This window comes from Aulostomus chinensis, chromosome 14 (genome assembly GCF_037954235.1).
Source record: "Aulostomus chinensis isolate RoL2024-O1b breed Wild chromosome 14, RoL_Achi_v1.0, whole genome shotgun sequence".
Classification (NCBI taxonomy): domain Eukaryota; kingdom Metazoa; phylum Chordata; class Actinopteri; order Syngnathiformes; family Aulostomidae; genus Aulostomus; species Aulostomus chinensis.
In genome coordinates, this window is record NC_141333.1 from 18,709,765 (window position 1) to 18,723,045 (window position 13,281).

Below are 13,281 nucleotides of genomic sequence, written 5' to 3' on the forward strand. Positions count from 1 at the left end.
TTTATCAAAATATTGCTGTAATGATGTTATTGTGAAAACATGCACCTACATTTTGGCAGCCAGGTGTAAAGTTTGGCCTGTTTTTTTTTTTGTCAAACTGCAATTATTCATGTGAAAAATTATAGATATTGGATGTTCGCCAAAAACAGAGCAATGCCGAAGAGGAGGAGAAAATAAATGAATCTCCTGATGATGTGCTGACCAATGAAGTACAAAGGCATACTTGAAGAATCAAGCAATGAATTTAACCTTAGGAGAGAAATTGTATTTATGTCTTAATACATTTTTAAAACACTGTGAGTGCCCTTTGGTGTTTTCCAGGTAAAAATGACTGTAAAAGAAGATGGCATACTTTAAAGCAGAGGAAAATCAATAGATCCAACACGATGGAACAAAATGACATAGGCACGTGTTTCACTGGCTTTTGAAGATAGTAACAATAATAATAACAATAAAACAACTGTTCATTTGTGAAACTGGGGTTAAATATGTAACAATCTAATTAAATGATAAGATGATACCTGGATTTGAAACAATGTGGAGTCACCAAACATCTGGAAGACACTCAACCAAAATTTGAGAATGTGTATCCAACATTGAGATGGTTATCCTAATTCTTCTGCTGTATGTTTTTTAACAAACCCCTTCATACTTTCATCAAAAATGCTTCAAATATCAAACTCATCTTATTTTAAAAATGCACTATGATTACCATAACCCACTCTGAAGATGCTGGTATTTTCACTCTAACTGCATGTGGCTTTGAGCACTGAATTACAGGGGGTCCTTTTTGTGTTATTTGTACGTTTAGTGGGTGCAGAGGCAGCACAATCCTTTTGTGAATTCAGTAAAAGCACTTAAGAGTGTAAGAGACGGTGGGGCTAACCTTAGGATTGCATGTGAGGTTAGCATACATGCATTTATCGTCAGTAGATGTGACCTTGTAGACTGCATTACCAGACGATGCTAAAAAGCTGATGGTGGACGAGTTAAGGTTGACACAAAGTTCAATAAAAATGTCTTGCAATGTCTCATAAACTTGCAGAGAAGTAGAATTCCTGTACTGTAATCGAGTACCAGAAGGATACACTGCTGTGACAGCCCCGTAAGCGATGCAGAGGGCCAGAAGGAAAAAGGTGATGACAGGATAGAAGAGCGTAGACATGATGTAGCTGATAGCCCTGGAGAGAAGACACATAATGTATTTTGGAATTACATGGTATGTTTGAAAAGAGAGCATTACACACACATTTTCAATTTTAAGGGTTCCAATTTTCTATCCATACATACTTGCTGCCCTCTTTCAGTAATGCAATAGCAATACGCAGCCTCGTCCTCAGAAATATCAGCATGATCACAATGATCACCTCAATCACAGAGAGCGAAATCACTATAGAACAAATGAAAAATTTAATCATTAGTCAGTGAACATATAGAGTAAAGCATTTACATTTTTCTTACCCATTTTGTAAAAACATTTTTGGTCCATGGTATACGGAACAGAAACAACATTCAATGTGGGTTAAGAAGTTCATCTACTGCAGTGAAATACAAAGTGTGACATGCATGCACAAACAACATACTGAAGATGAACCACGTCTGGCTGAGCTTGAGGTAAATGCTGAAGTCTGTCTGGAAGCCAATATCAGAGATGGTGACATTAGCGCCTGGCTTCCCGCTCAGAGTACTGTACTCCCAGTAGCAGTGAAAGATGCCTGTGAGACATAAAGCAGGGATTAAGCTAGAAAAACCTAGTACACATTCAAATCTGATATATGGTGTCACGAGAGCAGAACTGGTCATAATGTGACAGGAATGTAAACTATATGTGCAATGTTCACCGGAGCCACTGACAATGTGTGTAAAAGTCTATGGTGTGTGCTCACCGTAGCCGATAGCAGCGATGACACCAAAGATAATGAGCCACAGGAGCACACCAGCAGTGTAGCGCAACAGCAGGATAAAGAGCAGACTGACCACCATGGTTATCACCAGACCACTGCAACAACACACACTTAAATACTTTGACTTGGCTATTATTGGCAAATGAAATGTGGCATTTAATACACAGGTTTATGTCAAATGTATCTTGTCTAGTGCTATGTGAATCCTATTCTGCAAACTTGCAACAGTTACATCATTAGTTTAACTGATGGGTCACAACATGTTATCAATAAAGAAAAGTAAAATATGAAAAAGACCACAAAGAAGAGCTGTTCTTACATGAGGATCCAGTCCCAGGAATTTGCATAATCCTCAAAGATCCTCATGCCAAGTTCTTTGGCATTCAGCAGACTAGAGATACCTCTGTTATAGAGAACCAAGGAGTGATATCGGAGAGATGACAAGAGAATTAATCAGAACAGAGTGGTGCTGTAGGTCTCATTGTTAACTAGTGTTTGTCAAAAACATTTTGATGCTGTATCTCTGCACACATACAGTTATAAAATGCTTTTGATGATCTCAGCTCTGCTATTCAGGTTATGGGGTGAGGATAAAACTACAGCTTGTTTAATGTCAAAGAAATAGCAGTGTTACTAAAGCACTAATGAGCAATAAATCTACAGCCATGATTCCCAAACCGGGGTAAGTGTATCCCCAAGGGTACGTACAGTTACGTCAGGAGGTATGATTTAAAAAAAAAACAAAAAACAAAACCTGCATCCTCGAAAAATCCTCCATCAAAAATAAACCAGTAAATGTTTTCCCATCTTACTCTTCTTCTGACTGGCCCTGGCACTGATCTATCTCACTCCACACATCTAAAGGCATAAAGCACTAGCCAGTTAGTGGCAGAGTAGGGCCATGGGTGGGTCGTCAACTGTGTCCATTTCCTAGGTCAGGAAACAAAAGAAGGCCTTTTAGCAACCAATAAGTTGCTCTTTTTTTTAATAGAACTAGGACTGGCATTAGCAGTGCTAGCCTAGTCACTGGTGGAACTTGCTCCAATGTGGAAGTAGAGTGCGTGCTCAGATGGAGGCTGAATCTTTTTTGCAGTGTACAAGCTGTTAAAAAAGTTTGGGAACCACTGCTCTACAGTATGAAATTTAATGGTGCAGTGGCATGTTTCTAGATGCAGACCATCTGGTGAAATGAATGTGTTAGAACAAGAACTAGTTTGTTTTTGTTCATAGAGTAAAGGGAAGCAAATACTCACATAGCACTGCTTTCTAATCTCTCACTTACGACCTATATCAAAATATAGTTTAGATATCAAAATAACAACTTTTATCTACTTAAATGTTAACTCATGTTGCGCAAAGACAAAAGTGGCAACACATAATTCAGCAAATTTAATAGTTGTCAACCTTTTAAAGTAGCGTTCAGTTTCTTTCAATAAAGCGGTAAGGTATCTTCGTTTTGGCATGGATTCTGGGTCATTCTTTCGGCTTCTAGTGCTTTATTTGCAGAGTGTACACTTTACTTATTTGAAAGTTTTAATGTTAAATCCCATATTATTGATGGCTGAGTTCTTTTAATTAATCTATATTGTTATGTGGGCTGTTTGTGCTCATAAACACTTAAAATTAGGGTCTAATAACAGTGATTTTCCACAGACTAAATTCAGATAAAAATACTCTACTTGACAGATTAAGTGGAAAGGATGGCTGAACATATATTCAAGTATCGACTGGCAGCGACATAAGGACAAAACCACTGCAGCAAAGTCTTACAGTAGGTCTTAACCCTATGATGACTAAGATGAATCCTTCAAATACACAGAGGAGGAAGAGGACAGGGGTCAAACTGATATTTATTTGGGACAAATAAAATACTGAACACAGTACTGGAAACAACCAAATAAGGAAGAGCTCTAAGTCAGCTGCATAAAGGTCACTGAAAACCCCTACACAGGCCAGAGTTTTGATCATAGCCAGCGCACTTGTGCTGCTATCTACTGTAGGTCGAGGCAGCAAACATAATAACCACCAGGGGTCACTGCAGCACCCTCTATTTTCCCCAACAGTTATTGCACATAGCAGTTTACACTCATTTTAGGAGGTTATGCCAAAGATAGATGAAATAATCTGTTTTAATTTCTCTTTAGTATTGCAGATTGGTCTTGACGAACAGGTGGGAGGGTTAGTCGAACAAAGCTACTGGCTGGAGTGGAGGCGGAGTTAAAAAAGCTAAAATAAATCATTTTTGAGACCTTTCCAGTCCTTGCTGCATGGCGGTTACTTGGCTGCAAAAAGAAAAGTGTTAAAGGACTTTATACTTCCATGTAACTGAGGGCAAATGACAGCTGATCACAGCAAAGTAAATCATGTACAGCAGCTCACCACTTGAAATACATGATTTCGCAGCGTATTCGGAGTTTGTTCAAGGCATACATTGCCAAAGCATCTTTGATAAGCGTACCAGAAGCTCTGTGATCTGAATTTGGAGGAACGCTGTATTTTCATGCACTAAACATGCACAGGATTTTGAATGTGTTTGAACACATTCGTGGGCATCAGGGACATGCCCACTCGTCCTACCCTGCAATATCTGTCCAGAGCTCTCTGGGTGCAGAGGCAGCAGCCCTAGTGACAGTATAACAATTTCAAAACACATACAAGATCATCCAAAGTATTTTACTACAGCCAATGAAACTTGCATAAAATAACTACACGGATTAACATATGCTGTGACTTACTTGGCAGCAACTTTGAGGTCATTGACACTTCTCTTGTTATTGGCACCATCTTTGAAGATGGTCTGATTGGCTACAGTTAACGTTCCATTTTTTGTAATGAAATCAGGGAAGCACCGCTGAAGAACTGAAACACATGTATAAAAATGTTTTTTAAACAAATGACTAATCGTGTTACAGTGTTTACAGTGTTTCCAATGAACTTACATGGTCTGCTTGGCACAATCATAGATGGGCAGTCTTCATCTCGTAAGACATCTCCAACTGACTGATAGGAAAATAAAAGAGACAATGATTCAATCCACATAAATGATACTCATTCATAGACATATTTCGACAGCTCTTTCATTGGTGTATATGATAATACACCAGTGCATATTGGTCTCTTCTATATATGGAATAGTTACACAGCTTTATTTTGGCTGTCACTCAGCCCTATATTTTAGCTCTGCAGTTTTTGTTAAAGTTAAAGTTTCGCATACATGTTAAATGATATTTTACTTTTTTTGGTCAGCGTTTTCTTTGGTGGATAGAATGTCTTTCTTCTGCAGACACAGCTGCTTTCTTTACGATTGGTTTTAGTGCAACGAGACAAGGAATCGGTGTCTGATGTAACATCGTCATACTTGACGTGATGTGGGAAGGGAAATCAATGATTCAGTTCAAACATATAACTGAGTTGTTAGAAGCTCCCACACACCATCTCACTCTGCATCTTACACACCATCATGCCCACGTCACCATCACTGAACTGCTGCCAGCTGACAAAACTGGGCTGTGATATGCATCAGTGGCTGCAAGCTGACTTCAGCCTGCCTCTCAAATCATATTCAAATGAGTTTTTCATTATTATGACTGTACAGATAAAACCGATGAAAGCTGTGAGGACAGATTAATTTGGATGTATAAATGAAATCCTGGAAATAAGTATGTGAAGGGAAGGACGAGGAGGTTACATGCCGAAAAGGCCTCAAAGAGAATGGTAATGAAGCAATCACATCCTGAAAAAGTCAATGATTTTGAGTTAGGAGGTCTTAAAATTCATAGGCACAATAAGACTTACAGACTTGTTAAAAGAAAAGTTTTTCTTTCCCCCAATTAAATGTGTTCTTAAACAAAAGATATGTTTTTATAAAATTACATAAAATAACGTTGATATATATTTCATGTGATTGAAATAAAACAAAGTTTTCAGGTATCCATCCATCCATTTTCTTCCGCTTATCCTGTTAAGGGTAGGTGGGGGGGCTGGAGCCTATCTCAGCAGCTTTTGGGCGAGAGGCGGGGTTCACCCTGGACAGGTCACCAGTCCATCACAGGACCAACACATAGAGACAGACAACCATTCACACTCACAGTCACACCTACGGTCAATTTAGAGTATCAATCAGCCTCGTCCCCTCTTGATGTTTTTGGACTGTGGGAGGAAGACAGAGCATCCGGAGAGAACCCACACAGGAACAGGGAGAACATGGAGACTCCACACAGAAAGATCTCGTGCTGGAGCCGGGGCTGGAACCTGGCGCCTTCTTGCTGTGAGGCCACAGTGCTGACCACTGCACCACTGTGCCACCTTTCAGATATCCAGCCATATGTAATATCATCCACTTACGTGACTGGCCCGTCACCAAAAATCCACTATCAGCATTATTGATTACAATTTGGAAGAAGCTACCAGCAGCTAGCAGTTGTGTGACTGTGACTGTGAGTGAACGTTCTAACACTATGGGATATGCATTTCCATAAGGTGAGAAAAAACTGTACAAAAATTAGTTTAGCACTCATTTTGTCCAAAATGCGAATGAAGGAACTTCATTTGGTCTTCATTGTCACTCACATACTGCGAACAGCTCTCGACATGTTGATAGTAAGTGCTAAGCAAAAACATTCTTGAGTCTTTTACAACTTGAAAGCACATAAATTCATCAAAGTCAGAAGAACCACTTCTCAAATAGGGAACTAGGACCATTTGAGAAACAGCACAAGAGTTTGGTGAACAGAAGGCCATTCCCACTCATTTTACTGAGATTGGGCTGTGCTCAGAGAGGCTGTACTAAAACAGATAGAATGAAACAAATGACACATCCGAAGCTGAAAAATGACAGGACAGAAACATTCAACATTAAGCTTCCCAATGAAAATGAACCCTTGTTGTACTGAATCTTAATGTGTTGGTCCCTTCATAACAATCATAATAATAAACACATCATAATAATATGTACAGTCTTAGTTTACGATGGAGAGATTGTGTTCATAGAAATTAATACTCATTAACAAGAGGACAAAACAGATCATCTAACCACTCTCTCACCTTACTGCCAATCTTAAAGCCCGGCTTGCAGAATTGCTCGTAATATTCCCAGTTTCTGGTATTCCACGCATCCAGGAGAGTAGCAAATCTGTCAGGGCACTTGGAGACACAGAGCTGGAGGAGGCAACACATCCTCTTAATGAGAGAGCCCATCAATCTTGCATAATCAAGCGTGGAAGAGATGTAGGAGAAACATATAAAGCAATGTGAAATATGCTGCTGGAAGGGGTTTCATTCAATGTGTTACCTGGGTTGTAGGGCACTGGAGGTTAATTAAAACTGCAGGGTTGGCACATTTCAACATGTTGAAGTAGAACAATATGGCTTTGTTTCTGTGGAGACAAATGATAGAAACAAAAAGAGGAGTCAGATTAGAGGGATTTAAAAGACAAGAAACCAGCCAATAGCTGAGCAACATTTTAGTGGACTGCATTTACACATTTGCTATTCAGTAAAACTTGCTATAATTCACAATCTATCTCTTCACGGATTGAAAGCATAAGCATAATTATTTCAGTGAAAGAACTATTTTGGAGCAGTTGTTTTATTTTCTTTTCTTTTACTCACGCATTAGGAGTCCCCTGCTGGCCACAGAACTGACCGTGGCTGTCTGTTGGGTAGACGACCTTCCTGGGGTCACCGTGGATCCAGGCTACAAACACAATAACCCTTAGAATAACATGGATTCTTATTTATGAGGTACACATGACCACTGACAGTTAATTTTCAGTCACTCAGCTGTCCTTCAGGACATGCTGTGTGTAAATATAGTCAATAGGGCTGTGGGGTTATCCAAGAGGAATTATAGTGCATCATGATTAAACTATCATTATCATTATCTAAATAGCTAGATCCTTTGAATTGAAAAATATCCTGTATAAAGCAATAAGATTCCTGATAGCTGTGGGTGCAAACCAAGGGCATATGTCTCTCTCTTTCTCTCTCTGCATTACAGATGATAAATTACTCACAAAATTAGCCAGACTACAATGGAGATTTAGTTCGGAGGACTGCATGCATACACATTAATTGAAAGGAAACATCTGCGCAGGAAAAAAACAAACAAACAAAATAAATCAATCTAGTTTAATTTATTGTTAGCCATAACCCTCCAAGTCAATTTCTTGTGTTTAATTTGCTTGCCCAACCAGAACAACGCTCTTCGAGGCCTTTAACCTTGCCAGTCAATGAGGAATAGGGCTGAATGTGAAGCAGCACAACAAAGGCAGTCTACAAGTCTTTGACACAACAAGGATGATGGAGCTGAAAAATTATGCAAAAAAGATTGTCAGAGTCTATTTGAAGCGTCTACTTGAAGTCACATCCACTGACTCCTGCTCTTCTACATTACTGGGCAACAGTGAGTTCACCTCATGCCCAGATTGAGATGTGACTCCACTGATAACACAATGCAAAGGGACAGGACTTTGTTGACAGCAACACGGTTTCTTTTTACCCTTATGATGGTGAGGACAATTATGAAAAAGATAAAAAAAATGTAACACGTCAAGCGCGCTCACTAGGAAAGAGGTTAAGAATGGTGGCAGAGGGGAAAAAGGAAAGTAGAAAAAGAAAAAGAATAAATAAGCAGGAGGACTGATTCTGAAGACTTTGGCCTCTCTTTCATGCTTGGTAGAACGAGATGGCTTCAAAGAATTTTGAATGAATTGAAAGTCAAGGGGAATCAACAGCTTCACTAACAAGATACCACCAGAGTGAGACATTCTGTATATGCTGCATGTACTCCCATTTATTAAACGAATAACCCATTCTCGGGAGGGGCTGCACTTCTCAACTCCTCCACACATTTCACCATCAGACATTTTGTTGTATAATCCACAAGGAAATAGTGAGGTGCACAGCCATTATGTTTAAGGTAAATGAAGATTTTGTTAAATACACTAATTGTCCAAAACACAAACCAAGATACATACTTGCAATTACTGTTCTATGCTATCCACAGACAAGTGATTATTTGTCCCAACAGGCAGACAGGATTAGCAGACTGTGCTACCACACAACTAGACCACAACCTTGAGCATATAAGGAAAAACAAGTTTCAAAAGGGGAAAATTGCACTGCACTATCCTTGACCTCATATAGCCCCCGCCCCCCCCCCCCCCCCCCCACACACACACACCAAAATTCTCAATTCAAAAAATGTGGTGACAGTGCTAATTCAGGTCTGTCACTGCAGTGTTGCTGACTAACTTTTCTTTTTGTTCAGGACTTGGAGTGAGGGATTTTACTATTTCTTTATTTGGGTCAGATTGAATTTTGTCATTTACTTAACCCATCATGAGTTAGGATGACCAAACAATTCAGGATTCATCAAAAAAAAAACTATCCATTTGCATCCATCCATTCATCCTTTTTCTACACCACTTATCCTTTAAGGTTGGCGGGGAAGCTGGAGCCTATGCCAGCTGATATTGGTCAAGAGGCGGGGTTCACCCTGGATGGGTAACCAGTCTGTTACAGGGCCATCAGGAGGAATAAGGGGTTCAGTATCCTGCTCAAGGATACCTGGACACGGCCAACGGGGGAAGCAAGGACCGAACCACCGACTCCCAGCCGCCAGACAGCCACCCCGCCTCGAAGGCATGCTGGCCCCCCATCTGCATCAGTTCTGTATTTTTTCTGGTGAATGTTTGGAACATTTACCAGGAAGAAAGCCATCAGCAGTTGTGTGTGGCAGGATCTGAGAGGGGGAATACAAAAGGCTGCCTGGCCAGGAGGAAGAAAAAGCATGGAGCTGCTTCCTGCAGCAGGGAAGCTAACAGCAGCAGGGAAATCAGTCTGGTAAAACCACTACTCTCTCACAGCTCATGCCTCCGCACTGTGGCAGAGCTGTGTGCTTGGTTTTTGACCCTTTGACTATCCCAGAACCTCCCAGCTTCAATGTCAGGACAGATGATGGGTTGAACTTTGAGAGCATGGGGAGCAACATCTCCCTTGTTACACTGACATGCACCTGGACAAGGAGTAGCATGGTGTTCTTTGAGATGCCCAGTGAACCCACTCCTATGTATGTCCATATCTGAGTGTGATTATGAAACTTTATGGGATGTTAAAGGGAATAATGCGTCACACTCACCCACGGTACCCAGAGCAATGTAGCCGAGGATAACGATAATGAAGATAATACAGCAAACCACATCAGTGCAGCTCCTGGGAAAGAAAAGAAGTGAGAGTATTTTAGAAACACAGGACTCGAAGGTAGCAAGTCGTAAGTTACAGAAAGCCCAAATCAACATCGTGGTTTACTTTGTACATTTAGCACAGGGTCTCATTGGAAGCATCCCAGAAAGGTTATAAAATTAATAGTGTGTGTGTGTGTGTGTGTGTGTGTGTGTGTGTGTGTGTGTGTGTGTGTGTGTGTATATATATATGTATATGTGTGTATATATATATATACACACATATACATATAAATATTTTTCTTTTCTTTTCTTTTTGAGTGTTCATTGTTAAACATGTGACCTGCAACAAAATGTTTCCTGATTATCAAGTGCAAGGGCAAACAAAGATAAAAGTACAATGGGCACTGGTGCTGCATTCTAGCTACAATGTTTCCACTTAGACAACAGGATTGCCTTGACAACCTTCTTGGTATGTACTTCAGGTGACTTCAGTTGTCTCTAACCTCAGAGAGGTCTGATGGGGATTCAAAGACTGCAGCTATCGAGTTTGTTGTTTTTGTATTTTTTCAAAGTCAAAGTAAATGGTATACAGTACTGGAAAAGCTGATAATATGATTTCCACCCAGAGGGGAAAAAAATGCAGTTTAACCACTTTAGCATTTGCCAGTTCCCTCCACATCATTTTGATGGTTAAGTGACTTGTGATGTAAAGAACTGCGCCTCATTCCGTCTTCCTTCAATATGTCAAAATCTCTTCCTTCATTATCTCAAGCTTGTAGTGCTGTTTTCAGGTACCAGAACCTAGCTCAAAATACTCTTTTGAGAGGAGGAGGAGGATATATAGCCCTCAAGACTGTCATTCTTGGATGAATCAGAGCCCAAAAAGCTCCAATCATCCTCTAGTGTGATCTGGGGTAAAATTGTCTTGGATTTGCATCCGGCATGGTTACATGGTTTTATACAAACACAGCACAGATGCGTGCTTCTTCAGCATCCAAAGATCATTTGATTACGAGCAAAGCAAACAACAGCAACCCATACAATTGAAATACTTAAAATTGACATTTTTGTATTAAATTAACATGCAAACAGATTAATTAAACATAGTTTAATAAGGAAACACACAAAACATCTACATCTGTGTGGCTTCTTAGATGTAGGGTCAGCTGTCCCCTACCAAATTGCAGCTGCAATTATGATCTAACTTTTATGGGTCTGCCTTCATAACTGCTGCAAATCTGGCAATCTATGTTTACAAGCTGCTCTGGTTGATTGGTTTGCTGAAGTGAGCATTATGTAGGATACACTGGAAAATCCTTCCCGTCCTCACAGGGTAGCTAATTCTCCTTGTTTCTCATTTCATAATAAGATTATTCCATTATCACCATCCTTATCTAGAGACTGCAGACACCAGCAAATTCAAAATGTGATATCTCCACTTAGAGGCTGAAAGGTGCATTTGGAGCTGATAATAAATGATCCAGAGCCCATCTGCTCCGCATCTTCAGGCAAACATCCAAACATCAACTGAAGGTTATGTCCATTTGAAATAAGGCGTGGTGAATGTGACACATAAAAAGGTGTGATTGTCTGAAAACACAGAAATTATTTTTCAGAAATGATAAAAAAAAGAAAGGAAGGGAAAGAGGGCAAATCTTTGCCTGGTGAAGACAGTTTTACATTTGAGGAGTATAAAAACAGCCTGCCACGCTAATAGCCATGCAGTTGTTGATATTGTGGATATTATCAACAAGGGGAGACAATTGCATTGCATTTCGTTTCAATCAAAATGAACAAAAGGAAGAGCTGCCTGGGTTGCCATGGCAATGCCCGTTTTTCTGCTCTTTGAGTGAAGTTGAGTTAGATATCACTCAGGCACACATCATTGTGATTACAGGGCGAGAACTTGGGGTGGGACTCCAAAGCTGACCTTGCTTCCCCTCCATGGGAATGCGAATGTGTATAACTGTCATCTCCTTCATATAGACAAGACGGCATCGTTAAGTCAAAGTGCAAACAAAGCACCACTGCGCCAGTACAAAGTCACCTTAGGAGCATGCAAAGGTGAGTGATGAAGGAGCAGCTGACAAAGTGAGAAAAATGGAAACCAGTCCGCTTTATTCAATCTCCAGAAAGTAGGCCACATGGACCTCTGGTTAGAGCTTAAAAATGGACAAAATGCAAATCTATTTGCCCAACTTGGTCTGATTCTAAAACATCATACTGAAGACAGGGACCACATCATTGGCCTGCTTCTGTATTGTACAGGCAGCAGTGCAAGAAAACAACATCAGCGCTGGCAGCCATGAGAAACTTTAGTGTGAATGATACAATGTGGCACCCACAGACTGTGATCAGTCAGTCAGTTTGTTTTATATCACACAAAAACAACAAGAAATATTTAAAAGGTCAAAAAGATGTTTCTCATGGTCATGAGAGCCAAGAGGTCCAAATGAAAACCAACTGAGGCCATTTTGCTTTCCTGATTCGCACAAGGCTCCTTTGATCAGGTTCCATATGTTTTGATGTGAGACAACATCTGATTTAAGAACATTTGTGTTGTGAGAATACATTAAAAATAAGGAGGTACTGAGAGAGGGCATACTTCTGTAGAGGTTGAACTCAGCCAAACCAAAAGCTTTTGAGATCAGGCACTAATTAAAACTGCAAGCAGAAATGTGCAGGCCCTCACTCTCATCGAGGTGTGTTGCTGTTTCATAGAGTGATAAGAAGGTAAAACCTGATATTATTTGGACTGTGCATGAACTCATACTTACTATATGTTATGTCACTTCTGACCAACTTTGTCATGGATCTGAATGACCAACTAGGCCAGGGGTATTCAAATGGTGTCCCGCAGGACAGATCCGGCCTGCTGCACCTTTTTAATAAAGCAAGGACTGTGTTTCTTTGTGCGATCTTCAATAAAACCAGCTCTGAATGGCCCGCTATGCTCAGGGGAGAGTGCAGGGACCAGAAGGACATGAGTCTGAAACAAATGCCCTGTACAGGAAAGGACATCACATTTAGAAGATCAGCGTCAGCAAATATGGAGGTGTTCAGGTAAATTGTAGAGCATGTGTCACCTATGCTAAGGAGTGCTCTGATTCCAACATACAAGTGGTAAATGGAACAGATACCACCATGTGCAGATCAAAACCAGTTTATATTGTATGCCCTGAGACCATGGT

The 13,281-nt window shown here is 40.3% G+C and overlaps 1 protein-coding gene across 4 annotated transcripts in view; it reads right to left on the bottom strand.

The window, feature by feature from the left end:
• slc44a5b (solute carrier family 44 member 5b) overlaps positions 1–13,281 on the bottom strand; it is a 48,325-nt gene that overhangs the window by 10,507 nt on the left and 24,537 nt on the right. For 2 of the 4 annotated variants that reach the window (XM_086224009.1, XM_086224007.1), the window contains exons 3-15: positions 10,045–10,118; positions 7,515–7,599; positions 7,195–7,279; positions 6,948–7,061; positions 4,844–4,904; positions 4,640–4,763; positions 4,154–4,186; positions 2,224–2,307; positions 1,887–1,999; positions 1,584–1,715; positions 1,291–1,390; positions 1,089–1,181; positions 887–974 (exon numbers count right to left, since the gene is read on the bottom strand). In XM_086224009.1, the coding sequence (XP_086080135.1) occupies positions 887–974; positions 1,089–1,181; positions 1,291–1,390; positions 1,584–1,715; positions 1,887–1,999; positions 2,224–2,307; positions 4,154–4,186; positions 4,640–4,763; positions 4,844–4,904; positions 6,948–7,061; positions 7,195–7,279; positions 7,515–7,599; positions 10,045–10,118 (1,186 nt within the window). The remainder of the gene's footprint in view (positions 1–886; positions 975–1,088; positions 1,182–1,290; positions 1,391–1,583; positions 1,716–1,886; positions 2,000–2,223; positions 2,308–4,153; positions 4,187–4,639; positions 4,764–4,843; positions 4,905–6,947; positions 7,062–7,194; positions 7,280–7,514; positions 7,600–10,044; positions 10,119–13,281) is intronic. The other 2 variants (XM_086224011.1, XM_086224010.1) reach the window with 1 other exon arrangement.